At 50.3% G+C, this 24434-nt stretch overlaps 1 protein-coding gene across 6 annotated transcripts in view; it reads right to left on the bottom strand.

Annotated features, from left to right (window-relative positions):
- The window catches only part of CELF6 (CUGBP, Elav-like family member 6), a 219685-nt gene that overhangs the window by 76932 nt on the left and 118319 nt on the right, over positions 1–24434 (bottom strand). For all 6 annotated transcript variants that reach the window (XM_019504500.1, XM_019504495.1, XM_019504496.1 and 3 more), the window contains exon 3: positions 5710–5758. In XM_019504500.1, the coding sequence (XP_019360045.1) occupies positions 5710–5758 (49 nt within the window). The remainder of the gene's footprint in view (positions 1–5709; positions 5759–24434) is intronic.

The following is a 24434-nucleotide window of genomic DNA, read 5'->3' as shown; positions in this document are numbered from 1 at the left end:
AGCAGCATTACCTTTTCTACCAGAGATCAAAAGAACCTTTCCCTGCCCCACCATCAGAATAAAACCCCCAGGTGTTTCCCCCAGTAACTCCCCTTTCAGTGTCAATACCCCAGACCATCACTCCCCTAACAAGAGTCCCCTTGGGAGCCTCTCCCAATCTGAGTTTCTCTTGTCATGTCTGACCTGCTGTGGCCAAGCTAAACCAATAAAGAGCATTATAAGGCACTGGAACATCATCCTGTCTCTTCCTCCTAAGCAAGACTCTAAGTGGCCAATATGCATTTCAGAGTCCTGCTGATATGTGAGGTATCAGGCTACTCGCCCAGGACACAAGCTGAACATTTCAAAGAGTGACAATCTGTGTCTGTGGTTTTTCCACAGAAAATTGGAACATTTAGAACGAAAGACATTTCCCCTCAATTTTAAGAGAGGCCTTTTTTCCGTCAAATGATTTCTCCTGAGATATTTTGACCATCTCTACATGCGAACATGGTGGCATGGAGTTTATGCCTCTAGGGATAGAAGTGCTTAATATCACCACACAGAGGACAGGTGGGGGCTCCAGGCCTTTCCTAAGCTTCACGAATAGACACACATCTCTGCCAGGTCTTCTCTAACTCAGACACTTCTCTAGGGTACAGCATCTTAGAAAACAGGGCTGGAAAGGACCTCAAGAGGTCCTCTAGGCTAGCTCAAGGCAGGCTCAGTTTCACCCAAACCAAACCAGACAGATATTTGTCTAACCTTTTTTAAAGCCTTCAGTGAAGAGGATTCCACATGCTTCCCAGGTAATCTATTCAAGCATTTAACCAGGCTTACAGTGAGAAAGCTTTTCCTGATATCTGACCTAGGACAAGTACTATTATATCACTAGAGATGGGGAACTGATGCAACGGGCCCAGATCCTCAAAAATAGTTAGGGCACTAACTCCCTTTAAAATCATAAGAATTAGGAATGTAATACAGTTGTGTATCTGGCCCAAAGATCACACAAAAAGTCTGCAGCAGAAGTTTTGGAACTGAACTTTAGTTTTTCCGCTTCCAAACCCTGGGACCATTGCTCTTCTCCAAGTGCTCCTCTAACCCTTTGGATATTCTCCAATCCTAGTGGAGAAGTTGTCATCCTCTTGGGAAGGGTGGAAGGCCCAGTCTGTTCATCAAGGCAGCATTCAGCTCCGTTGGAATTGCCTGGGTGAGGGACACAGCAGCAAAGCTGTGGAGTGGTCTTTTGCTTGGGTAGTAATTGCATTTGATACAGAGGCTGGAACGGGCTCATCAATCAATGGGGAACCAGGCCAAGGCCAAGTTCTTATTGATCCCTATGCCATTTATCTCTGCATTTGCAGTGCATCAAACACCATAATCACAGGTCCCTGACATTTGGGGAAGAGGAATTGGGTCTAACTGAAGGCTGAAGTGACAGAGGCACCTTAGATCAACCCTGATATCCTCTGCCCTTTATGATTCAAAATGTTTCCGTATGCATGTGCCCTGCCACACCACCATGCCCTCATTAGACAAGACATGAATCCCCCAGTGAAAGTTGGACTGTAGAGTTTTCCCCTTAGAGTTGCTGCAAGTCCAGAAGATGCCTTCAAAAAAGTTTGGATTTTCATCTTTGCTATTTCAAGGATGGGAAAATTGGCCTGGATGAACCCAAGCCAGAGATGGTTGGAAACTGAATCCAGCACTGAAAGGGAGGTTCTACACCACATATGGAGCCAAATGTGTACTTGGCCTCTATCCCTACAGTGGACTGAATCAGACCCCCTAACCCGGACTTCACTGGTTGCATCATTTTTGGGCCCAGCTTTGTGAAGTGTGTGTCTTCTGGACTCTGCAGCATCAAACTGTAAATGGAAACCCAGCAGTTATGCATGTTTTGAGGCTCCCAGAAACCAAACAATCTAGGAACTCAGATAGGGAGAGGATCCCAAGGGGACTCTTGTTAGGTGAGTGATGGTCTGGGGTATTGACACTGAAAGGGGAGTTAATGGGGGGAACACCTGGGGGTCTTATTCTGATGGTGGGGCAGGGAAAGGTCCTTTTGATCTCTGGTAGAAGAGGTAATGCTGCTTTCCAGAACCCCCAGGAAGACTAAAGGGCTGTGCCTCATGCTTTCAGTTCCTCTACTGCCCCCAAGGTTGAGAGCTCCTCCCCCATTGCCAGGATGGAGGCATTTGTACAGCTGGGTGTGTGACTGTGAACCCACACGCCAGATTGGTTGTCCATGTGTCTGAGGACATGTCTGTGTCTATTTGGGCAGAAGGGGTCCATGTTTCTGTCAAGTCTGTGCATTTGCATGGGTTACATAGAAGCATGTATACAAAGACTGCAGATGGGCATTGCTGTGGGTATGCAGACCAATGGTGTGAGGGGCAAAGATGCTCATGGGAGATACCTTTTATTAGACCAACTGCATGGTTGGGAGAGAGTTAGACAAGGTTTTGGGTAACATAGTATCTGAGGAAGGGTACTGTGGCACCCTAAAGCTTGTCTCTAAGTCTAGCGCAACCATACAGTTGGTCCAAGAAAAAGTATTACTCACAAAAATCCTCGCCTCTTGCATATTTCCTGGACCATCATGGTGACAACAGCACTTCACTATTACCAGACAGATGGTGTGGCTCATGTGTACAGTAGAGTGTGTGTGTGGTGTCTGCATGTTGTCTGAGGGTGTTGGGGTGGTTTTAGGTACGTGTAGTGGTGTATGGTATGTATGCATGTACGATGTAACGTACGTGTATGCAGTAGCTACATGTATTTGATGGTGGGTGTGTGTGTATGTATGATGTGAGGTGTGTGGTACATACCTATGTGTTTAGAAACCGCATATGTGTGTGTGCCAGTCAGTGCACGTTGTGTGGTGTTGTCAGTATGTGGGGTAATGATCTCCTCATATTCCCTCCTGCCCCTTCCTGAGTCCCAGGTGGGAATGCGGGCAATGCCAAGAGGGTTGGACAGGGCTGCCCACTCCTTGCGGCCCTGCTGCTGTCCCTTCCCTGCTAGGTTTCCAGCAGTAAATGGCCAGCTGACAAATGGCCTCATTTGTCACCTGTGAAGTGCCTGCTCCAATGTGTCTCTTTCACTGGACTGGCAGCTCCCCAAAGCTCTGCTGATTGGATTTCTCCCCTGCCCTCCTCTCCCCACATGACAGCGCTTAATGAATGGGGCGCCCGGGCAGCGGTGTGATTTACAGGAGACTGGGGGAGCCTGAAGCGGTGCTTGCAGCTGGTGCTTGCCACATAAATCACTGCCTGGGATCGGGCAGGAGATGGGTGCTCGGCAGGGCAGAGACCCAGCCCATAGCTCCCATTCTTGCTCCGGCCCTGGGAGAGGGAGGAGCAGAAAGAGCTGAAGGGAGCAGGCGGGACACGAAGCATGCCTGAGGACACAGGCACTTCCTCTTAGGAGTTTCCCTGTGCTTTACAGATCTTGGCTCTTTGTGGAACGTGGGCCTAAGGACTGTCAATGCTTTTCAGAGGGCCAAGTGAGGCAGAGAAGGGAGGCTAAGTCTGTGGTCCTGGGTTACCAAGCTGGATCAGTGACTGGTGGACCCTGCTGAGAAGTGTGTGGTAGGCCCAGGGGAAGAAGGGGACATGCTGGAGAAATGCCTTATGGGTACTTCTCCTTCTCCTAGAGGACTCAAACTCATCATCTTGCAGCAAAGGAGGAGGCCAGCTCCCTCAGTGACTTCTACAGCCTCTGCCCCCTCCATCCCTGCCTGGGGTCTTGCATCTCTCCATTCACATGCTAACCTCCAGGCCCTCGAACTGTGCAAGCTGAGGCCTGCTGAGTGTCCAGAGCCCTGACCCACTGGGTGTCCACAGTCCCCTCTGGCACTTGAAGACTAATTTCTTCTTGAGCCTCTTTAGCACACTGCTGCTGGCGTGTTCCTGTGACCCTTGCGGACCTGCAGAGCAGCCACAGCATATTTCCTCTAGCCCTTGGGCACTCTAGGTTACCTATAGCACTTCTATAATGTCAGTCACCTACAGCATGTGTATGTCCAGGGTTTCCACTCAGCTAGACAGCAAAGATGAAGCTGAATGCTGGAATGAAAGTAAGCTTTCTGCAAAAGCCAGTATAAAACCACCTGGTGTACAAGCAAAATGGACCCCAATGTTGCACTGAGCTGTCAGAGCCTGATTTGATGATCAGAAGGCCCCATGCCCTGGAGCATCATAGAGGGCAGGGGCCAGCCAAACTCAGGTTATAGCCAGAGGAAGTTAGTGCCAGATGCAGCTAACAGCTGGTTCTGTTTGATAGTGATAAATGAGAGCATCTTCATTTAGTGTGTGAGGGAAGGGCAGGAAAGCTTGCCAGCGTTTCAAAACAAGCTTGCTCTGGCTAATACAACCCAGGCTAAGGTAGAGGCTGAATTACATACACTGATTAATTAGAATACTAGTACATCTTACACTGAAATTTGAGACCACTGCCAGCCCTGCTGTCTAGTCCAAACCCACCAGACATCTACATGAGAAACTCCTTAGCTTCTCCCTTTACCACAGGGGCAGTCCTGCCCAACCCCTCCCCTGGAAGCTCTTCTGAGAATCAGAGACAAAGGCCCCCCCGACCCAACCTCTTCCACCAGTCTTCTCTCATCAGCTGCACTTCCCTCTAGTTTCACTGAAGCCCTATAGGATGTAGGCCAAGAAGTCTGCCAGCCCCTGACTTCAGGCCATTCTATAGCCTGCATCTTGTCTCTACTGCCTGTAATCAGAGTCAAGCACATGAGGACACATAGGTAATGGGTATATTGAGTCCTCCATGGCCTTGAGAGGAACCCTTCTAGAACTTGGCCTATCCACTACTTGTCTCTCCCTGTGTGCGTGGTACAAAGTTGCAGGAAAGGAGTATAGACAAGGGACAGGTGGCTCACATGATCTGGACAAGTTAAGGGCAACTCTCTGGATCAACCTGAAGAGATATACCTTTAGTCTGCAATTGCCACTTGGCTAATGGGCACAAGTTAGATTTTTAGTTGGAGTTAGGCACGAAAATACCTTAAAAAAACTGAGGCCTGCTTCTTAAACTCAAGCAATGAAGTCTTCCAATTTAAGATCCCACGCTGATCCCTACTAACAACCTCAAGTGCCTCCTCTCTCTATCCAGACCTCATCTGAAGCACATGTAGTGCATGCGTCATACAGCACAAGTAGCACCTGTGTAGCTCCTGCAAGAGTTGTGTGTTTAGACTAGGCCCTTTACCATTCTCACAAGACAATACCATGTTCATTGTGAAGTCTGTAACAGAATGTGCTCTGCAAAGACTTCTTTGCATGCTGGAGTGTCTACTCTGTATAGCCTTTCTTACAGCACCAGTACAACTAAATCTGCACCTATACAACTTAATAGGGTACAGACAACACTTGCATTCTTAAATGATAACAAAACCTTAACGTGATGTACCTAGATTTCACCAGCAGTACTTTTATATTTGAAGGGCACATTGCATGTACTTCATAGGTACTAGGAAGTAATGCAAACAAGTGCTTAGAAGGGTTTCTGTATCACTGCACCATGGTGAAGGTACAGAGGAGGAACATTCCATTTCCTCCTGTACAAATACACACAAACGTGCTAGGAGGTGGAGTCCAAGACTCTTTCCTCTCACTGCCTGTACAAGCCATTGAACCACACACCTCCAAAACAAAGCTGGCCAGGGAAGGGTTAATATGACACATGCATTAAAAAGACAATTACCTCCTCTGCCCTCACTGTCCGCTGGTTTCACCTGGATGGGGCGATTCATCTGAAAAACAAGGAGCAATGTGGTTAGACAGTTAATAGGCAGGGACTGCAGCAGAAGGGAAATGATGGATGGCTGCTACTAACCCAAATGGAAGTTAGACCCCATTGCTGCCCCATGGGAGTAAGGGCCACTGTTGTGATCTGCTCCAGGAAGAGCAGTTACCCAGTCCGGTATCTTTATATGACTGTTAGCCAAGTGGGAAAGGTCAGCAGTGGGTAAAGAGAAGATACAGCCTACCCCCCTCCCCCGTTCATCTAACAGAAGGGGCATGGATTGGTGGACCTGGCTGGAAGGGATTTTGAAAACCCAGCCTGGTGACCTGGCAAAAATTCCATGGACTCCAAAGGGCCCAAGATCTTGCCTTGGATACTGCCCCATGTATCAGAGCAATGGGGTACCTGGGCAGGCTCTTGCTAGCTAAATCACTAAGATGTTACAGGAATAAGAAGGGAGAGATCATTTGGAGACAGTCTGAGGAGAACCAAGGGGTCTCCTAGCACAGAGGGGTGGGCAAGATGTCCCAGAGATGGGGCAGATAATCATCTTGGAAGAGACAAAGGACTAAGATGAGGAATAGGAAGATGTATGTGAGCATGAGTGTGCTCTGGGATATCAGATCATACCTGCCAACAGACCTCATTTAGCGGGAACAGCAAAAACACCTCTCCATCCCCGACTTACAGGGAGCTTGTCCCAGCTTCATACATTTCTGGCTCTAGATGGTAAGGACAAGTCCACAGAGCAGAAGGAGAGGCTGGGGCCCCTGGGGAGGAGGGGCTGGGAGGCAGGCAGAAATGGGATGGATAACACCCATTGTGGGGAAGCAATCTTCTCCCTCAGGCCTTGGCTGGTCTAATGCACTTGCCCTTATCCCAGAGCAAAGCCGCCTCTCTGCTCAAAGGGCAACCCCTCTGCAAAGGCAGAGAGAGAACATCATCCTCTAATCTCTCCCCAGCTCCCAGGGATTAGTGCCAGGATTAACTGAGAGGATCATTGACTTCATCAGGGTTATGGGGAGAGGCAGCAAGGAGGAGGAGGTGGGATCTGCCTCCCTTTCTCACAGCTTCCTGCTTCCTGGGCTTGTTTCTGGCCAGGGCTGGAGTGGACAGGCCACCTTCTAACACGGGCTGAGCCAGGGCTGGGAGTCACACCCACTCCTGGCCACGGGAGCTATTCTGCGAGGACCCAGCAATCTCCCCCACCAAGATCACTAATAACCAACACCATCATGCCACTCTGAAAGAGAGAAAGTGGGTATTACCCTGCCTGGCCAAGGACTTGCTGACTGGGGAGAAAACAGCCAGCCTGTGGTCATTACTCCAGCAGGCCAGCCCATGGGCAGCAGGGAGCAGGGACCAGCTTCCTCCTCTGACAATGTTCTTCTCAGAGCCCAGGCACAAGACACGCAGGCAGCTCCAATGACTTGTGCAGGCCTCATAGCCAGAGGAATACCCCTGTGTGTTCACACCTATGCCTGTGGCCCCAGAGAGGATGCTTGTGAAGGACATGCGCGGAGGGTATGCAGCTCTAAAGGAGACACGGTCAGACTGGGGTGCCAGGGCTGGCTTTAACTTCCAGAGACCCTTCTCTGCTGGAGGGCAGCACCAGGCAGGCAGGGGTCCCATCTCTGGCATATAATTTTCTACCCTGTGATCTTACTATTGCGGGTGTTGGCTTAGAAATGGTATCTAAAGGTTTGTTTTTTGGGAAGTGGCTTCTAGGTATAAATATATGTATCAAAATTGTGTAAGATGGCCATCAGGGGTTAACTGATTTCTAAAAGCTTGGGTCTCACACACAAAGTTTCTCACAGCTTTCAAGGCAGACAGGTTTTCTAACACAACTAGGACACATAGTATAGAAAATAGTCCGGGAACTGGAAGCATATACCATACTGTCCCATAACACGAGATAATTAGCACCAGCTAACAAGGCCCCAGAGTGGAAGGGCATGAGTCCCAATTTTGGGGGAACAGACCAAATTAGGAGAAGGCCAGGGGAAAAAAATGAGTAGGTGTGCATGTGATGGGCTTGGAATGTGTTGATGACACAGTATGTGGAAAGTGTGACCACAGAGAGACAGCCAACCAGAGACAGCCATGGATGAAGAGTCATCAGGAGGGAAGGAGAATACAAAAGCAGAGACTTGAGAATAACAAAGGGTCCCTCCCCGTTCCTACTCCTTCTCCCTGAGAGGGGTCCCCGCCCCTGTTCCTATCCCCTGGAGGGTCCCCGAGGCCACCATGGACAGAGGGCATGCCACCAACCCATCTCATACACCCCACTGGGCCTCAGCATCCCACTTCCAGACCGCTGACATGCTGGCAGCTATGAAACAGCCTCAGAGTGAAGACTGCATCCTGGCCAGATGTACTTTGACTCTGATGACTCTGTACCCTAGGATTTGGTAGGTATATAGAATTGATTGGTTGTTTGTATTGCTTCTTTTCTGTTATCTGGGGGTAGGAACAAGGCCTCTGGGTCCTAAATCCAGAGCCAACAGGGTGTAGATATTCAGCCATCCCATAATGCACTGACTCAGCCCAGAGGTCTGAGTTTAAAGCCTGGAGTAATCCCACAACCCTAAAGCCAGAGCAAAGGAGAAGGCTGACAAAGGAGATGCTGCCTGCTGGTTTCTGAAAGTGGGAGCTCCCTGCTAACCAAGCCACCTGCTGTCCCTGCTTTGTGCTGAGGCCATGACCCTGGCCCAGTCAGAGGAAACAGGGGTGGGCCTGTCTCCCTCAAGCAAACCTGGCAATGCGGACAGGGGACATTACAAGGGCAAAGGCAGGCCAGCCTGCATTCTGCACTCACCAGCATCCCAGGGGTAAGGGAGACAGATGAGTATCTTTATCTTAGGCATTTGGTCCAATTCAGCTGCGGTTCAGTGGCTGGTCAGGCCTGTTATAACTGTGCATTGCCAGGGGATATGCAGCAAGGCCCAGCACCCGGGGGAGGCAGCATTGGCTGTTCAGCTTCCACTAGTACTCAACTTTTGAACCCATCTCTGCTTCCCTTTTTGCAGCATCATAGATGACCTGGCAGAGATGGGGCCAGACCAACTGCAGCACTGACCCCCACTCACAACAAATGTCAGGAAAACTCAGGTCCCAAACCCCACAGATCCAGATGCCCCTCAGGCACATTTTTAAAATTCAGTGTTTTACCCAAGCAAAAAGCCCAGCCCTTCCCCATACTCTGCATTTGTTTTAGGCTCATTCATTCATTCAACACCTCTAGTGCAGCCCCTGTTTGGTCACAGAGCCCCAGGACTGACCTGTTTGGATGGGAAATTAGCATCCACAGGCAGATCATGGCTCAATGAAAATGGTAAAAGTGCAAGGCACTTTGGGCAGCTAGCTCTCTGCCCATTGTATAGGGCAAGATAGCACCATATAGCACTAGAGTGATTGGTCCAGCACAGTTTCCAGAGGATCCTCCCAGCCCAGTGTAAGGAGTTAGAAAAAATAATACAAGTGCTTGTATGAAATAGATGGTTTGGATTCAGAACTTCAGCTTCCTTCAAGTTAGGCTCATGTGTGATATCCTGGTTTAGGTGCCCTCTAGGGGCTGGTTCTAGGTCAGGGGTTCTCAGACTTTTTAGTCTCAAGGCACCCCTTGGAAAATGCCAGCTCTTCACTTTCACTTGATTTTTGACTACAGAAAAATAGAATAGTTTTCCTGTCGCAAACAACTCAGAAAGACCACAACAGGGCAGACTGCTTTCTACACTGTGGATTCTTACTTGAAATTTCTGAGTTTATCTTGTAAATCATGTTTGCCTGCCTCACAGTGCTCACATTGTGGGCATCTCATGGCAGCTCTGAAAGATTCTTAAGGCACCCCACGGTGCCACGGCTGAGAATCACAACTCAGAGTTGAAGAGATATGCCCTTGAGATGAGGTCTGGGCTTCTGATGCTGAGGGCAGAAAGGCCAAACCTCTGACCCTGCTGACAAATAATGCACGAGTGTGCTTGGTCCTGGCTTGTTTGGTTCGGACCTGGCTCTAGTCCATTTCTAATCCACCCCTGGCTGGAAGCCCAAATGCCTCTACCGGATGCTGGGGTAGGTCCAGAATGTTATTTCTCCTATTGAAGGAAAAAGAAAAAAAGAAAAAAAAACACATACACACCTATACTTACACCCTGATGCACATGCACACACATACACAGAGCCATACAAACAAGCACGCAACCGCACAAACAAATCATCTTTCTAATGAAAGCTCATTTCTTGGTTGGAAAGTTTAGTCTTGGTTGGAAAGTTTAGTCTGGTCAAACCTGTTTGACTCATCCCACTAATAGCAGCTGCTCACTAACATGAAATGCCCCAAGGACAAATGTGAAACACAGGCTAGTTTCATAGTCCCAGCAGAATGAAGTGCACCCAGCTAACAAACAGTGCAAGTAGGTCACGGTGGAGCACAAAAGCCATCTTCAGAAGCTTTAAATTAGGGCACAAAGCCAGGCCCACAACTTCCAGTCACTCCCCCTCAAAAGCCACCTGAATCTTTAGGGATCTACAGGTTTTGGGAGCTGGACCCTCAACCCCCTCTCAGGAAGCCAGCCCTGCCCTACTGGAGTCCTAGTACCTACCAGAGCTGGTCCTGGGTAAGAGATGGGACTCTGAACCTGAACCTCCCCACAGGCTGGTCTCTCATCCTCCATGCAGGACATCAACAGCCCCTCTTCCCATCCTGGTCTCTGCTTCAATCCACAGTCCCTCAGCTTTCTCCACCATATTCTGTAGTCTCAGTCCTCTGCTCCTACAGCAGCCATCTAGGAGCTGTCCAGCACATCTCCAACCTCCCTGCCAGTCAGGACTCACCCCGTTTCCCTTCTTATACAGCCCAGAAAGGGCGGAGCTAGAAGTGGGCCAGCCCACTGCCTCAAAGGGCCACCCCGCAGTACTGCTCCAGCAGCTTAACTATGGGGGAGGGAAGGGACCTGCATCCCTTATTGCTACGTGCTACCTGAAGCATCAAGAGCTGTGTTACTGTGGGCTGGGTACAGCTACCCTCCACCCCAGGAACGGCTGCCTTTCTGATCAGGAATCCTTGGAGGAAAGCTGCTGAAGATGCTACCTCTCTGCTTGCCTGCACTGCTCATGGGCTGCCTCTCAGAACCCGGCTCCTGCCAATCCATCTCACTAATTGATCTGCGTATTAGTAGAAGTTGTTGATGTCATTTGATGGCTATTAAGGTCAATTAAAGCTCCTTCGGCTCATCAGAATGACAGATGAGAGGACACTGGCATGTCCCATCAATCATCTCTCCTGCACCACCTGACACAATCGCACGCACATACACGGTATCCCAACTGTGCACCCCCTTGTGGGCCGGGTGCCACGTGGCTCTCTGCATTTGGGTGACTGGTATTATTGGCTGCAGCAGAGGAGGGAAAATCTGCCCTGCAAGGGAGAGGTGTCTGGGTAAACAGGGGACTCAGAGGCAGCTGCAGAGAGCAGGCTGCCAGTTTAACCTCTAGTGGCCCAGACAGAGTCACCTGTAGGGTTTCACTCAGGTCTCCAGGTGAGTGTGCATGAAGTACCCCTTTGCCACCCTGGAGCCCCTCCTGACCATAACTGACTTCCTACAGTGACTCCCAGTGGCACTGGCCTCTTGCTATTGGTTGCTGCTTACTTGCGAAAGGGGAGGAACAATGATTCCAGCCGGAGGTGCATTACCAGAGCAGTACAGGACAGGAGACTGGGGCTAGAATAGGAGAGGGGCTGTAGATCAGGACTCAGGTGCACAAGCAGAGCTGTCTGTGAGCAGAACAGGGCCAGGATAACAGGGCAAGCTGCAGGTCAGGATGGAGATCCACGGACAGAACTGTATGGAGCCAGGGAACAATGCAGAGGTGTGAGGCTGTGGACCTGGGAAAGCAAAGGTTGTTTAGGTCCCATCCCATGCAAGACAATCCTGTTGGCTGACAGTGGCTCTGATGCCTGACCTCCCTTTTTGCAGGTGGGACCCCACCTACCCACCCTGGGCTGAGGCTGTTACAGAGGACTGCACCTCTCAGTAGTGGAGTCTTGGTGCCTTAATGCAGCTGTGGGGGAGAACAAGGCAATATATCAGGGTAGCTGTATTGGACCTGGTCTTTAGTGGATTTGCTATGAGGACTGCATATTAAATGATTTACAGAGACAGAAGATAAAAGAGAGGAATCAAGGCTGCCTCACTGCACCAACCTCAATGCTGCTGGGTTTCTACTAGAGCTCCCAGTCTGCTTCAGCTTTGGGCTGTGGCTCATACTCCTGCATCACTGTATCTAAATCCAAGGGACTTTAGGTTAGGAACGCAGGGCACTGGCACAGCTGCGGGAGGCTCAGGGTTGAGACACCAGGGATCTGCAGGCTGGCACTGATAGACCTGATCTGAGCTGGAGGGGCTCTACGTTAAATCAGTTATTTCTGCTCCCGAGGCCCTATATTCACTATCTCTGCTGAGCCCTTCAGGGGGAGAGGTAAGGCCTGAGAAAGGGTTAAATTAATGAATTAGCCAAGTGCCAGAGGGGGTGTGAAGTGACTATTTACCTCAACAGAGCCCTGAGATGCCCTTCCACCCCAATAGGTGACCCCACCAGCAACACAAGCCAAGGCCATGCCAGTGACAGTCACAAAGTTTCCTGTGAACTTCTCCTCCACCCGAGCCCAATGACAAATATTTCCTTTAAATTACCCCCTGGTTCATAAAGCTAATGCCTGTTCCAGACAGCGAGCCGTACCCATCATTATGCGGGGCTGCTTCCTCACTACATTAGTTTTATGGCCTGTGCCTGTGACGGGCACATCAGATCCTGCCAGCGATAAGACTAACAAATTAGTCAAACTGACACTGAGGGGAATTTTTACGATTCCTGGTTCCACTTTGTCACCTGCAGCCTCTCTGCTCTCCTCTGGGCCCAGGGTACTGGGGGATGTTTGGCTCAGTGGGGTCCCCCACTGGCATGGGGAAGCCCACCTTCTCCTCCCCATCCCCACTGCCTCCGCCTATTGCGACTGAGGACAACTGGGCAATGCTCCCAGAGGCAGAACAAGCAGTGCCAGATGTCCTGGGCTGATGGAGTATGTTGGGGAGGAGCCCGCATTGGGATATGAGAGCAGGGATCATCCCTTTTCCCCAGAGCCCCAGCCTTGAGCACCTGGCATCCAGCCCACCATGGGACCTCTGGCCTTGCATGCCATCCTCACAATGAGCCCAAAGGCTGAGTGTCATTGGAGAACACTTCAGGCATCCTGAATATGTCCCCTCCACTTTGTTCACATCCCCTGATATACCTCAGGCCACATGCTCCTATCAGCCTCTGGATGGATGGGTCTCCAAAAACCCTCTTTGCAAGTCACTGCTGAGTGCTGAGAGATGCTACGCACAGCATTCCCAAACCCTGAATGCAAGGAGCCAAGAGATATGGTTCTTCCCCATCTCAGTGCCAATCACTTTCCTAGACCCCGAGTGAGGAATCACTGACACCTTCATTCATAGAGTCTGGACTGGAGGGTCCCCTTCAGCATCAACCCACACCAGGCCTATCTCTGAGTAAGAGATAAATCCCACCCTTTAGGATTCTCCACTAGGGAATGCCACCTCATTTTCAGCCTCCACATAGTTTTCACCTCACCAATCCTAGCAGTGCCTCCTTCCTTGTTTTGCTTTTGTCATTCTATACTTCCTGCTTCTAGCCACAGACTACATCAGTGGTTTTCAACCTTTTTTCAATTGCAGACCCCTAAAAAAATTCAAATGGAGGCGTGGAGCCCTTTGAATTGTAAGTGTGGGTATTCACATACTTTTGATTGATCATAACAATCTTTTGCAAGCACCTTAGACATTTTGTGGACACCCAGGGGTCCATGGACCACGGGTTGAAAAACACCGGACTACACATAACAGATAAAATGTGAAAAATGACCCAGGAGAGAAAAGTAGGTATTTCTTGTCCATGATGACTAAAAATAAAAGTACATACTTATTTGAGGCTATTATACTTGCTTCCCTGAGATAGCCTTACTAGAAAATACTTCATCGAAATAGTGTACGTGTTCAAACTGCTTCTGAGCATCGTGGCATCTAATAATGGGCTACTGATTGTTGGGCATGAATTTCAGCCACTTGCCTTGGGTTGGTGGAAAATGGTGTTAAAGTAATAAAACACCTGCTGAACAAGGATCCAGATTACAGGCGCACCAAAGAAACATGCTAGCCACCTGCAGACATTTTGTTTATCAGGAAACTGAAAAGTAAAATGCTTGTAAAGTTAGAAGCAGAGGACAGAGGAGCCTAGTTTTTTTGTAAGTATAGAGCCAGATAAACTGAAATGAAAAAAACCAATATGATTTGAAGTCCTGGGAAGTGCCACCATTTTATAACTGCGAGGCCATGAGCCATCTAGGTTAGAAATCAATGGTTATAAATGGTGGCTGTCTATGGTCTTGTGACATTGTCACCCCTTGCAAACATACACTGAGAAGAAAAAGGCAACATCTTCTGGAACCAAGGAGCATAAATTGGCCCTTTCAAGGGCTCAGATAACAGTCACAATGGTTAATGCCACTATAGCCCAGGATACAGAACAAATGGATGGCTTGTTCCCTGACAACAGCAGTACTGATATTTCAAGGGAGACCATGGTGCAAATGACAGCAAAGGAATCTCAGAGATGAACTGAGTGCTGTGAATGAGGTGAGTTAGTAGGTAACTTGCACATATGTGCAATTCCAGGTTAATAAAAAAGCTGCGTGGTAAGAGTTGCTGTTTGGCTTTGGCTGGAAAAGGAAGATGGGTATTGGGCTGGGTGTGAGTGATTAAAAGGGTAACAGGAAGTCTCGGAAGGACCTGACAAAGGTTCAGAGATGACTCCTTTTCAAGCTCCTGTGGGCTGATGTGATTCCTGTATACCACACACCCTCACTCCAACATGTGATGAGTTCCTCTACAAAGCTCTTGGGGTCATGCCAGTGTGAGAGATGCCAGAGGAACCTCCATCTCCTTTCGCTCCCTATCCTGTAGCCCCTGAATCTTTAGAGCCCGTCCTTTACACTCAGGCAGCAGCAGGAGTGCAGCACTCCCCTGCTGGTGTCCTGGGTAGCACTAGGCCCATCAAATGCTGCTTCCTGGGCCAACACAACATGAGGGGTCAAACACAGGATCTGGTCATCAAATGGAGACATCCCCTTTGGAAAACTGGGGTCACTTGGTCCCAGCAAGGAAAGAATTGGACACAACTCCACACGTCAGCTGTGAGTGTTCAGAGCCAAAAGATGCTCCCTACTCCCCTGCCAAAGCGCAGCTTGTGCTCCCCATCATTCTAGTGTAAACTGGGACTCACTCCACTGACACTGGAGTTGTTTTCAATGGCCACCTATGAGACTTGGACTGAAATTTCACCTGTAGGTTGGACCTGCCCAGCTGAGCTGAGCCCTGTGTATAAGTTACTGTGAGCTGGGATGGGCTAGATACTGACCTGCATTGTGCTGGTGTAGATCTGGAACAACTCTGCTGGCATTAATGGAGTGACTCTCTCTTTCCTTGCTCTCCCTGAGATTACTCTGCAGCCCTGGGGCTACCCTGTCCTGCCACCATAAGCAATGTTCTGTAGAAATGGGGCTAGCATCACTGCCTCCCTGGTGGCAGCTAGCATGTGTATGTTCCCAGCACACACCTCTTTTCTCCACCCCACACACGGGGTCTGGAGGGATGTACAGCCCTGTGTGAAATTAGGGAAACTGCTCTCAAATGAGCTAACACAGTGTGAAATATTATCAAAGGCAGACGCCATCCATCTCTTACCAACACACGCCAAAGGGGATCGGCACTGAGAGGGGCGAGAATTGTGGGGTGGCACTGGCATCTGCCTGACAATGCACAAGGGCTGCCTGCTGCTGTGGGAAAGACATGGAGAGTCTCTCGCATCCCTTCCCCCTCCCTCACCTCCTCCAAACCCAGCAGAGAAGGCTGAGAAATGAGATTCCCCATCCTCCAACCCTTCACTGGCTGCTGTGGGTCCAGAACAGCTCAGCGCAGTGACTGTGAGGGGCCAGATCTGGATTGGGGTTGAGGTAGTGTAAATCTAGAGGGTGGGTGTGACTGCACTTCTCTACCGATGTAAATAAGATCAGGAGCTGGCTTTTGGCAGCCCAACCAAGCACTAGCTTGTTTTTGCCCTGCTACATGCTGCAAGGGGCAGAGAGTCTGGCTGGCTGGATAGGGGATGACTGATGCTAGGAACTAGTGTATATGTCACATGGAAGCTCCCTGCCACCTGCTGCATCTCTTCTCATGGGGAATGAAGAATCAGGACACTGCAGAATCCTGCCTTCCCAATCCAGTAGAGTCTAAGGGCTGGCGGGCATCTTGAGCCAAACCACGGGCTATAGATATACTGTATTTTCTTCTATACAACATGCCCTGGTTTTGAAATGTAGAATGAAAAAAAAAAAGATGCACTCTTTGTAGTAACTGGAGTAGCAGCAGCTACAGAATCAAGACTTCTCACCATTTTGCTCCCTGTGAATCATGTGCCTGGTAAGCAGTAGAAAGTGCTCTTATCATATTTCTCACATATAATGCATGCTCTGATAGCTAGCAGCAGGTTTTTGGGAAAAAAAAAGATGTGTTGTATACGAGGAAATATGGTACTAGTTACAACCCTCCACCCTTGTCTGGCAGTGAGCAGCAGGTCATTGCTCAGGCAGAATTGCAGACAGGAAGGAATCCCTCTGCTTCCATCCAGGGGAGCAGCAGCCAACCCTGAAGTGCCATAACCCACAGGCTACCTAGATCTTGTCAGGACAAGAAGTTCCTGTGTAGCCTGTCTTGCTGGCACCATGGCCTAGTGGGCCATACAGGAAACTAGGAGTTGGGGTTCCTGCTATGGTGGGATGTGTTATCGAGCATGTCTTTTGTTCAACGGATAATCATGGAGCTGGCCGAGCTGATGACTGTGCTAGCCATCCTTCAATCAGGCTATGTAGAACAGTGTTTCCAACCTTTTAAGTAGCAAGTACCCCCTAACTTCTGAAAATTTTAATAAGTACTCCAAAACTCAATTTTCCAGGGGATTTTATATTTACAGACTAGCATGTGCCATATGTTGGAAGAAGGGCTGTGTATATAAGACCATGATATGACAAGGTGTCTGATCTGGTGTGGGTAGGGTTGCCACCTTTTATACCAGGGATGCACAACTCAAGTATGGACCTGGGCTGGAGGTGATGTTGGCCAAAGCTAGGAGGGCTGAATCAGGTGCCGTGTAAAGTGCGGCATGCCAAATTATTACTGGGGAATTAAAATTTTTGCCATAGTTTTGAGAGGCGGAAGGAATGAGACAGAGAGAAAAAGAGGGCAAGAGAGACAGTGTGTTGGGGTACCCGCATACCCCCTGCCTGTGTCTCACATACCCCCAAGGGTATGCCTACCACAGGTTGAAAAACTATGATGTAGAAGAAGCAATTAAATTCCTTCACTGTGTGAGATAGTTGGAGATAATGGAAGCCACTGCTCAAGGCAAACTTCATGCAAACCCAACCAGCAATTAAGCCATGGGACTGACTACACACACTGGCTATGTTCATAATGCAGTTGGTGTACTGGTCATGTAGCTGTATCTGAGCTATAAACTAGGCAGCGCGGGCAATGCTAAGAAGTGTAGCTGTGGCACTAAGGAGCTCAGCACAGGCTGCAGAGCCCTGAATACTCAGGTGGTTAGCCAGCTCTGAGCTCTGTGCTGTCGCTGCCACACTGCGAGCAGAACCCCAGTGAGCCAGCTTACAGCTAACTTGGGTCTGGCTGCATGACCTGCAGTCACCACGGTTCAGATACACTGAAAGGGGCAACTTGACTGACTGGTTACCATCCAAGGTGCACCAGAAATGTAAGGAGGCAGCTGAAGAAGCAGTTGTGAGCATACTCACCTCGTGAGGGAGCTGAGGCAGAGCTCACTGTAACACAGGACTGCCTGGCGAGTTCAATTTGGACACTGTGAGCAGGAAGCGGCCTGCAGTTGACTGTTCCTTCTGGCTTTGAGTGTACATAAGCAGCACTACACCTGAGAAATAGCTCTCTTAATGAGACACCCAGATATTGGCTAACTGCTAAGGTCAAGGGGCATAATGGAGGCCTCCACTATATGGACACCTCTCTTCCCTCTCTGTGCCTTGGTTTCTCCATCTGGAGGAACAACCTCCCACCTGGGGGAGGTTTGATTCATTATCCCCCCAGCACGTGGAATGTCTCAGCTGGAAGGTGCTTTCAATGCAAAGTGGGGCTCAGCTGACACAGAGATTGCTGCATGGTTTTCTGTGTCAAAGACAGTGTGCAAAAGAACTGCAGCTGTGTCCACAACTTCACATGCCACCACCCAGCCTGCACTTCCCCACATTCCCAGAGATCCACTGGGTGCCAATAACAAGACCAAGGGCATCTCTGACCCGTGCAGCCCAGGGACAAAGAACCATCACAAAAAGGAGCAGGGTGGATAGATACGTAGAGACTACACGGCCTGTGAGAAGGGGAGCAAAGGCAAAGCAGAGGGAACTGAGAGCCAGGTGATCAGGCATATAGACATGGTCACAGAGGCCCACCACAACCTGGCATGAGATGCAGTCCTGAGGGCTGCCAGCTATGCTGGCAAAATGGAATTCTTTTTTCTATTCACTTTCCCTCATTCCCAAATCTTCCCCATCCCCTCCACCCCTTATTCCCACTTCCCTCTCTGTTCCCAGCACCATCCCTCTCCAGATCATGCACTGCTTGCACCCCAGTATAACTGTCTTTTCCTTCCTGGGGGATGGAAAGAGTTTGCTCTGCTCCCCTCCAGGTCCATGTGAGGGTGAGAAGGCTCTTCTTGCCCCATGCCACACCAGGCTGAGTACGAACTGTTTGCCAGTGCAAAACGGCTGCTGTACAGTCATTGCTATGAGTCACTGCTCTAGAAAGTGCTCCCAAGAGCCCTGAGTCTGAAAGTTGCTCTAGCAGAGCTCTGGGTGCACCTACTTGTATTGGAGAGGGGCAGGCAGCTTGGCCTCTTCGCTGCAGCTCCCAGGAGGCAATGTCAATCATGGAAATCCTCTCCCTGCTAGTGAGGAGGCCTGGGTGGGATGTGTGTGTTTGCTTGCAAAGGAAGTGTGGGGGATGAGTGGATGCCAGATGTGCTTCTGTTTCAGTGATGTCTGTGTTACTGTGTGCAGCTCTGTGTGAGTCTGTGTTCGTGGGTTGTGCAGGTGTGTGTGTCACCTATTGGGAGTGTTCACGTGACTGTGCGTGGTTTATAGATCCACGTGACTGTGCGTGGTATATGCCTGTGCGTGGTTTATAGATCCTTGGGTGTGTCCCCTGCTACTTGTCTTATGGTGTGTGCATGTCCTGGGGGTGGAAGCCTCTGCTCAATGATACCACAGGACAGTCTGGGCCAAAACCCAGCATACACCTTCTCGCCACACTGTCCCATGCTGGTGTATCTCAGCCCTACCCTGAAAGGACCCCACTAGAGGCTGAGAAAATGGCACTTGGTGCCCATAACCCAGTGGTTCTCAACCTTTTTAGACTCAAGGCCCCTCTTGGGAAATGCCAGATCTTAGTTTTCACTCTTTTTTTTTATTATAGAAAAATAACAGAGCAGTTTTCTACTGTAAAGAACTCAAAAAGGCCTTAACTCTGGATTCCTATTTGAAATCTCTAATTTTATCTCATGACCTTTGTTTGCAAACCTAACAGTGCTAACACTGTGGCACCCCGGGATACTCTTGAAAGGATGTCAAGGAACCCCAGGGTGCTGTGGTGCCCTGGTTGCAAATCACTACCTTAGCCCACACAACCCTTGGCCTCCCTAATACCACTGCTCAAAGGGGGCCTGGCACTACTGCTATTATTATTTGCACTCAGAAATCTCCTGAGAACCAGTCACTGCTGGTGGCAGGTGCCCTGTTCCTTATCACCACTCTGCCTAAGGATGCCTCAAGTGCCCATCACTGGGAGCTCCTGGGTTCTTCCAGGATAGCAGAGCACAGATTCACAGATATTAGGGTTGGAAGGGACCTCAGCAAATCATCGAGTCCAAGCCCCTGCCCCAGGCAGCAAAGGGTGCTGGGGCCAAACAACCCCAGTCAGGTGCATGTCTAGCCTCCTCTTAAAGACCCCCAAGATAGGGAAGAGCACCACCTCCCTTGTAAGCCCATTCCAGGTTCTGGAAACTTTCACCCTAAAGAAGTTCTTCCTGATGTCTAACCTGAATCTGCTTGCTGTCAGTTTGTGGCCATTATTTCTAGTTACTCCAAGGGGTGCCCTGGTGTATGCCCACCCAGCCCAGCCAACTGGGGTATACATACCCCACGGCATACAGTGATGGTGTTGGCTTCATACAGGGCACTGAGGAATACTCAGTCACCTCCATATTACTCCTCCACTTCCCCTTGCATCACCAAATGATCCACTCCAGCACTGATCCAGAGCAGGTCTGGGGCTGTTCCCTGTCCTCCCCTGCCCTGTATACACACACACACATCCCTCCTCACCCCTGCGGAGAGGGTGGTGATGGGAGGCTGACTGTGAGCATTGCATGCTCTCCCTGACCCGCTGCCCCGTTGAGCAAGTTTGTGCTTTGTTGCCTGCTTTTTCTCTTTATCTATTTTTCCCTCCTTCCCCCCACCCTTCTTCCAAGCAGCCCTACAATTATATTGGTTTCCAGAGCAACTGAGAGCGCTTCCCCTGCTGTGGGGACGTGCCACATGCTTGATAGGGTAGCTATGGTAACTCAGGAGGCAGTCACAGATGAGCAATTTACTTTGTAAGTTGCTAAGCTAATCGTGGTGGGGCTGCGGAAGCAGAGCGTTGGAGGGCTGGCCTGAAAGAGAGAGGAGGGAGACTGGAGGGGACCTTGCAGAGCAGCTGGCAGCCCAACACCATAGTGGGAGCCCCACACTGAGGGGCAAGGGGCAATGCAGGCTCCTTCCCACATCAGAACACATGCAGACATATGCCAGTGCTCATGCCCAGATACACAGGCATACACCCCCCATACGCATACATAGTTACATAAGCACACACACATGCAGAAACACGCACCTGTCCTTTACACACACAAATATGCAGCCTGTATATGCTCCCCACACAAACAGTCCTATATCCATATACACATACTGTACACAGACATACGTACACCCTATAGATATAGCCATGTATCCCTACATACAGAGATGCACTTATGTATGTACCACACAGGGACACAGACAACTACACATATCACACACCCACAAACACACATACTTAAATATCTATGCAATAGATACATATATCATACATGAACACAAATATATATGCAGAAGCACTTTCAAATATCATACACATACACACACATATAAACAACCACACTAGTACACAGGCATGCACCCATCAGGATAGATACACATCCACTAGTATACACGCACACAAACACTTGTACATCATACACAAAGGCACAGGCACAAAATTTCACATATGCATACAATACACAGAAACTGATACATCTCACCATCCACACTAATGAAGAGACACAGAGACATATATCTGTGCAGACATACACGCATATTCTGGTATGCATACAGGTAGCCATGCTCACTCACATAAACACACTGGAGGATATGGATGAAGAGAGGCAGGAGAAGATCCCCATGCCCCTGATTTCCAAGCAGCTGACTTCACTCCTCTGTACTCTGCAGAGCTGTCGATTGGACTCCCCTTCTCCCCTTTCTTGGCTCCCAGGCCTAACAAAGTGGGGAGGGGAAAGGAAATCAGCAGAGCTCAGTCTTGCCAATGGGAGCTGGACCTGGTCTGAAGTCTGGTCTCCTTGAGCCCTGGGGTAGATCTGACCCTGGCTTGAAAGGTAGGTAGAATCTGCTCTGGGCTCTAGTATAAACTGAACTAATTGAAGTCCAGCAGATGTGCACACCCACATTGACCCCGTTAGCATCCATCCCCCCTCACCTAGCCCTCTGGCAGGCTCCCCAACAGGCTGATTCCTACCTATGAATGGTTTCCCAGGTTGCTTTGCCATAGTTCCCAAGCCTCCATCACCCAGCTGGGCCCAACCCTCTTCCCCCTCCACTTTTAAATGGTTCTTGCTCCTCTCTGTCTCTACACATTTCTTAAGACCTGGTGCCTCCCACACCACACATCCTACTACCCACATGAAGACCTCCCTCTTAACTCAACAAAGCCCCTGCCTGCAAGTTCATTCACTAGCCTCACTGCCATGCAATTGTTGGAGAGCTCAGCCCTCCCATGATGAGGGTTTTCCCTGCCTCCACAGGCCCCTGACAGCAGTGGCAACTTGCTATATATGTGCCATTGCTGTATAGAAAGAGGGAGAAGGGAGGGAGGAGAGCTGGTCTTTTGATCATGGATGGAGAGAGATGGGATGCTGAAAGCCATACAGAGGGAAGGGCAACCTGCAAAAGCACTGCCAGGGGCATCAGCAGGGATCCAAGCCTGGCAGCCAGCAGATACAGGAGATGTGCCACTGTGGTTCTTGTAGTTTAAAAGCATCTGATTCATCTGCCAAGTGGGGCACACCCTGTCACTGCATCCCAGGCAGCTCCTCTCCGACCGGATGACTCTGCAAGCTCTCTGCGCCTCATGCACACTCAGGTCTGTGCAGCTGATATAGCATGGCACACACCTCAGGCTCCTGCAGAGCCTTCAAGCCACTTGCTGCATGGGCAAGTAACACCCAGCTCCCCTGTAGCACAGGGAAGCTCTTGGAGACCTGATGAAGATTTAACAGCTCCAAAATTTGGGGCAGCAGAAGGAGCCATTTTCACAGCTCTCAAGAGGGAGGTGGGCATTAGATGGGAAGGGACTGAACATGGAAGGGGTGATCTCCCCACTGGGTGAGGGTCTGGGCTCCTCCACTGGGTCTTTTCCCATCTGCTGCACAAACCACCAGCTCAGCACCTGGTTCCATATATGCCTGGTAAACCCAGAGCTAGCCTTGAACCTGACCCCCAAGAGCCCACTCATCTGAACACGCCAGTCCTCTCCTCAGCCTGCTCTCTTCCTGAGCCCGAGTTCAAGCCATTGCAGGAAGCGGCTGTGAAGACACGTGAGCTAATGCAGGACCCCTCGTTCCGCAGGAGGCTGAGCCCTTCTCCTGCCTGTGCGCCATCGGTCAACCTCTCCTCTACGGCACTGCCCAGGAAGCGGCATGTAAACACAGCCAGCGCCAGCCGGAGCTCCCTCCTCCTCGCCTTTGGAGTCTGGAGCATCTCATGACAAGTGACAGCCAGGATCATTGCTGGGCCTGTAAATCTATTTCATTAAGTGAAGCTGATTCCCCTGAGGCAGTCTGAAGGGGCCTGTGCGAAAGGCTCAGGCTGCAGGGCTGGACAAGGCCAACGGGGGAGACAAGCAGTGGGGAGGCAGGCAAGGGGCTGACGGCTGTGCCCAAGCCAGCCGTAGGGCTGCCTCTCACGCTGAGGGTGTATCCCTGCTGGGGAGCGGAGTGTGAGCCACAGGCCATCACGCCCTCCCTATACCAAGGAAAAGGGGAGGGGGGTGGTTTCCACAGCAACTGCCTCACACACTCCATCTCCAGGGAGACAGTGGGAAAAATTAAATGTCAGAGGCAGAGAAGCTAACAGAGCAGATGAGAGTCCCATCAGGGGTGGAAAGTGGCCTGTCAGGGGAGCGTCTCCTGTTGAGACAGGGGAGATCTAGGGGGGGAGAAGACAGCCCCTCAGGGATGGAGGAAGGGTCTCTGGGGCAGTGGGGGATAAAGCCCCTCAGTGATGAGTGGGCCTGGGTGTAGGAATCCCCTCTTGCCCATGAATGGTGCTCCTTTCCCTTCTCCGTGCTTTTAGCTGTTGCCCCCCAAGCCTGTTACTGGACCTCACAGCTTCACTCCTCTCCTGGCAGCAGCTGGGCCTGTGGGGGGCAGGGTAGAAGGGAAACCTGCTCCCAAAAAACACATGCTGCATGGACCCCCCAGCCTCTGAGCCTCCTGGGCCTAAGCACTTGGAGAAAAAATGGCTGCTGCCAGGAGCCCCCTTGCAAGAGTGGGTGAGGGTGGGCCTCTGTCCTTCAGTGCCAAGTCAATGCAGGGGCCTCCCAATGGCACTCTTCTTGAGATGGTACACCCACTGCTACTCAGCCTCCCAGCCCCATGGCTACCACAGATGCCCTAAAACACATGCCTGCAGGGAGGCAGCAAGCTCATGCCTGTCCTAGGCCTCCTAATGGCACTGCTCCTCACAGAGATGGTTCAGATGCTCTGGGAATCCCCGCATCGGTCCATGTCCTTGCTCTAAGCAGTGATATCTGGGGGATGTCAACCTCAAATGTGAGGCACTGTCCTTTGGGATGGCCTTAGGAAGGCTGGTGGAGGTAGGAGGGCTGCTTTACTCTGCTTCTCCATCAGCATTGGAAGGGAGCACCATGGGGGGCAGGGATGACAAATTCATCTGGAACCAAGGTAAAGATCTGATAGCAAGCACCACAGTTATCCAGCCCACTGTGCCTCCTGCCTATGAAGCCATGCCTTAAACAGACACTATGAAGCCCAAGGGTTGCAACCCCATTTTTTTGCAGCGATTTCTTTGCTTAGTGCAAACCAGGCCCACAAGAATTTAGCGCAACAGCAGGCTTCCACATGGGCTCACTCCTCTCCTGTAATGCAGCATCCTCCTCATCTCCGAGTGA

The sequence above is a fragment of the Gavialis gangeticus genome, unplaced genomic scaffold, assembly GCF_001723915.1.
Source record: "Gavialis gangeticus isolate Ggan-Ray unplaced genomic scaffold, GavGan_comp1, whole genome shotgun sequence".
Taxonomy (NCBI): Eukaryota; Metazoa; Chordata; order Crocodylia; family Gavialidae; genus Gavialis; species Gavialis gangeticus.
This window is presented reverse-complemented; position numbering and strand designations above follow the sequence as displayed.